At 35.2% G+C, this 4576-nt stretch overlaps 1 protein-coding gene across 1 annotated transcript; it reads left to right on the forward strand.

Moving 5' to 3' along the window:
• Window positions 1–441: 441 nt before the first annotated feature.
• LOC110416846 (DET1 complexing ubiquitin ligase) lies at window positions 442–3831 on the forward strand. Its single transcript, XM_021428967.1, has 4 exons — window positions 442–744; window positions 2474–2534; window positions 3370–3431; window positions 3574–3831. Exons 1-4 carry the CDS (start codon window positions 661–663, stop codon window positions 3649–3651), a joined length of 285 nt encoding a protein of 94 aa, XP_021284642.1. The 5' UTR covers window positions 442–660; the 3' UTR covers window positions 3652–3831.
• Window positions 3832–4576: the final 745 nt, after the last annotated feature.

A 4576-nucleotide genomic window follows, 5' to 3' on the forward strand; every position in this document is an offset into this window, starting at 1 on the left:
AAGATGAATGATTTACTGAGAAAAGTTCAAAGGATATGAATTGGTTTGAAACACAAATCTAAACATATGAGTCGATTTTATTAGAGGTAATTTTATCTAAAATTAATTTCTCTTGATTAAAAGTAGTTAAAATTATAAAAAAAGTTATTTTCAAAAATATTTTATGTATGAGAGGTAATTTTCATAAAAAGATTTCACTAAAAAACCATATTTATAAAAAAAATCCATCAAATGATTATATTTTAAGATGGTTTTTAATTCTTTGATGTGGCCTGGTATTTCCCATGCATATGATAAGATAATAAATTACCCTATTGTAAATATTATTATAACTAATTATATTGTTTTTCATTTATTGGGCAGATAAACGCGAACACAAGTACACTTGTACATAAACTATGTTACTCTATATTATTTTGGCAATGGAGGGGGAGTGGGACAGACAAAAACAGGCCACAGCCTAAGATGGATGCTTAAGCTATTGCCATTTATATACATATAAACATCAATTTACCGATTAATCATCCAGCACTAGTACGAAAAAGGCTGAGTCTAGAATCGGGGCAGGCATTGTTGTGGTTTCTCTCCCATTTTCTCAATTGTCCAAATCTCTCTCCGGAGATTTTCTGGGTGCAGAAACCAGCATATTCTTTTTCCCCAATGGGGTCTATGCTTGGTGACCTGCCGTCGTTTGACCCCCATAACTTCAGCCAACTTCGTCCCTCCGATCCTTCTAATCCTTCTGTAAGTATCGCAGAATCCTTTTTAAACCCAACCCCATTAACAAAAATACATGAAAATATGAATTCTTTTCCGGTATGATCTGAATAAGTTGTTCGTTTCAACTGTTCTGATATTGCAATAAAACCCACATGCGGTTTTAGATGAGTAGTGAAGAACTGGTAGATTTTTGTTATTAGGTTTCAGGGTTTTCCCAGATATGATGTTGGTGGATTCTTTTCTCAAAGCGCTTTTTCTGAATTTGGACCTTAAAAAATGCTGTAGTCCATATAATCAGTTAGTCGTCAGAAGCTTTTTGGATAAAGTTTGTTTGTGGTTACAAATGAATGTCTTGCTTCCGTATTTATAGGGGTTAAATGATTCTCGGAATTTCTACTCCGGTATTATTACACTTTTAGCACTTTTGTTGTTTGCGTTGCAAGATACATTTAACACTAGGATGTTTATTTATTTGATTGAATGGAATGTAATATGGAGATGTTACCAGGTGCAGCATCTGAGTTATGCAAATAGTACTTGTTATTATCTGTTTGCTAAAATGACAAAGATCTTTATACGGCACAAGCATTAGCCTGGAAATGCTTTATTGTATGGGAATGGCAGTTTCCTTAAAATGGTAGGGTAACTATTCATGAGCTTGTGATTTTGACCACTGCATGCTACTGTCAGCTTCTAAATCTACCAAGATTTTAAGCTCATGCTTTAGAAGCTTTTCAGATCTTGCTGTGTACTTGGTAGTTTAAGTTCTTAAGACTGGTTCTTAACAATGGTCAGGAAGTTCAATGTCTTAGCCAGGACAGTAGTTGAAAGTTTGTTTCTATGTGGGTATTGACAGAATTGCTTTGAGAATTTGTTGTTTTCTTGATAAAAAATTAATCCTATCCATGACATGGACATGCTATTGACAGAACCCATGGAATTGAGCTTTTGCATTCTAACTTGGGCACTGTTTTACTGGTGATTCGCATTGAGATAATGATTGTGCTAATGACATTTGGGCAGACGCTTGACAATGTCAGGAGAAAAGAGAGAAGGTGAAGGGATAGCCAAAAAAGGAATGGGAGATATTAGATCACTCTTTTTCTTTCCTTTATTATCTTCTTCTTCTTGGTCTACCTCCTGATCATTTTCTTGAAATTCTCACTTAATTCTAGTTTTGTTTAAATCGTGAATTTGTATAAGGTAATGTAAATGCTAGAAAGAGTTCGGTAAGGCAGGGTTTCACCTGGTAAAGAAGCTGCATGGTGAATTTTGAATTGCTGTCCTCTAGCACATGGTGCACTACAGGATATCAATTTCCTCTCATAGCATGCATACATGTAGGCTTATATGAATTTATGTATCTATATTTGTTTCAATAGTTTATAGTGGTTCCCTGCCTAACCGTTATAAGGTTTCCGATTAAGTAAGAGTTGTTGAAATGTCCAAAGGGTATAGAACATTTTTCACCAGACTTCCTATCCTTTTCAGCTATTTTAGCATGTCTGATGCTATGCCAATGCATGGAGTTCATATGGAGCTCCTCTATGTTTTCAAATGAAGAATTTATGACAAATTAGTCTTTCTGCTTTCAGATTGATAGTTTGGTCTTTAACAAAATTATGCTTACTTGTATGGTTTGTTACTCTGCTTGGATATTTAAGGAGCATAAAATGCTTCTCTTTACTTTTCAGTCATGTTAAGAATTGATTACACTTTTATCTTTTATACTTAACCTTCTCTTTTTGGCTAGAAAATGACACCTGCCACCTACCGTCCTACTCATAGCCGCACTCTTCCACCACCTGACCAAGGTACGAACAGATATTTTTCTCCTTGTTTTTACTTGTGAAACAATATTCTTGAGGAAATATAAGATATTATTGGCCTTATAAACTGTCTGCAATGGTACCATGATACCCTTTGGTTGGTTGATTCTTTCAGACTTTGTCTACATGGTGATAAATATATTTTAGAAGTTCATGTCCTATACTGTGATAATTATTTGGCTAGGTATCTTCTAGGATGCTGAATGTTGACTTCTGTTTGAGAGCAGCAAGTGCTGGAAATTATGTGGAGATGTCTGAGTTGGAACTTGATATGATGTCATTTTTCTGTAAAACTGGTATTGCCTTGACAAATGGGCTTCAAATAATTGGTATTGGACTGAGAAATTGATTTTTACATGGCACTCTATGCTTGCCACCACTGCTACTTGCTTACATTTTTTATTTATCATCTGTCTCTGAAATGGTGGAATTGCTTTACCATGTTTCTTTAGTTCTTTGTTTCCTTCTGCAGAAATCTATATGTCATAGATTATTCATCTGGAATTGTTCATCTTCTCTCAGTTTCGTTTTGATATTGATGAAGAATGGAGATTTCTAATTGGAAACCTGTGATTGATTACGTACTTGATTGAAATTGTTGTTTGAAGTTTATCAATTGGAATGAAATTGTTAAGTTGTATGTGTGTTCTAAAATGCCTGTGCTACAAATACAAAGGCACTACTAAATGAGATAGCATTCTGGTGCAGTGCCACAGCCACAGCTCATTAGCTTAAATTCTTGATTTCTTATTGTTATTTTTTTAATTGACCTGTGAACATTTTCTTTTTTTGTAACTGACCTCTCAAACATGTTCAACAGTTATAACTACTGAGGCCAAAAATATACTTATAAGAAATTTCTATCAGCGTGCAGAGGAGAAGGTTAGTAACTTGTTTATGATTTTTCATGTTATAACACTGCATTCAAATAAGCAGTCACTGATACAAATTCAAGGACATATGCATGCACTTTGAGAGTGGGTGTCTAGGTTCATTTAGTTTCTTTTTGCTTTTCTCATTGCAGTTGAGACCAAAGAGAGCAGCCACTGAACATCTAATACCAGATCATGGATGCAAGCAACCTAGGGCTTCTACCTCATAGTCGTGATGAGATTTTCTTGGGTTTCTTTGATGCTCGTGTAAATGTATATTCTCATATAAATGTGTTGTAGAAACTGTGCGGCAGTTGTAAAACGGGACACCACACATGTACATTTTGTGTGTAGAAATCAAACTTATAGCTGGGTTATCCCAATAACAAGGAGTGTTCTGTTTAGTTTTACATGTTCCGTTTGGTATTTCATTCCATGTGGCATGGCTAAATTGCTGAAAAGCTAAATCCATGTATGCTTATTTTATATGATGTGCACAGTTGCAGCTCTAAGTAATTACAGGTTTGAATATATTGCATGGACTCAAGGAGCTGCATAGTTTAATATAATATCCATTCTCCTGTTGCTTATGAAGTTAGTTTTTGCCTGTTACAATTACATAAATTGAAGGTTTTCCCTGTGGGGCTGCAGAAGACAAGAGTAGTTTGGGAATCAACTGAGATTCAAAACAACAGGTAGAGGTACGGAAGTGCGTTCCATCACTTCTTAACAGAATATTCCACGAGGTTCAAGACTTAAAAATCTGATATCCATTCATGTTTCACGGAGTTAAGGGTCGTTTTCTGTATAGGGTCTTCCAAATTTGGCAAAACATTAGGCATCTCAAAGTCTTTGAGTTTGACACCAATTTGCGCATACGCGATATCCTGGTGAAAAAACGTTTCCTAACGATTACTTGAGAATGTGGGACTCAATTTATATGTTGCAGTGGCTGCGTTTGCGCTTGAATGAATTTCAGTAAACACATTGGAAATGGGCCCTTCACCGGAGTTACACCCAGCGGTTGACAAATGGAAAGTAGACAACGAATGCAATTTCTTGGTTCCTGGAATTAAATACCTACATTTAAAATAAAAATTAAGAAAAACAAGGAAACAAATTACTGCCACAAATACCAAAAGAGATTAAAAAAAA

Source organism: Theobroma umbraticum, unplaced genomic scaffold (genome assembly GCF_002168275.2).
Source record: "Theobroma umbraticum cultivar Fairchild unplaced genomic scaffold, ASM216827v3 scaffold_30.0, whole genome shotgun sequence".
In the NCBI taxonomy this organism is placed as follows: Eukaryota; Viridiplantae; Streptophyta; class Magnoliopsida; order Malvales; family Malvaceae; genus Theobroma; species Theobroma umbraticum.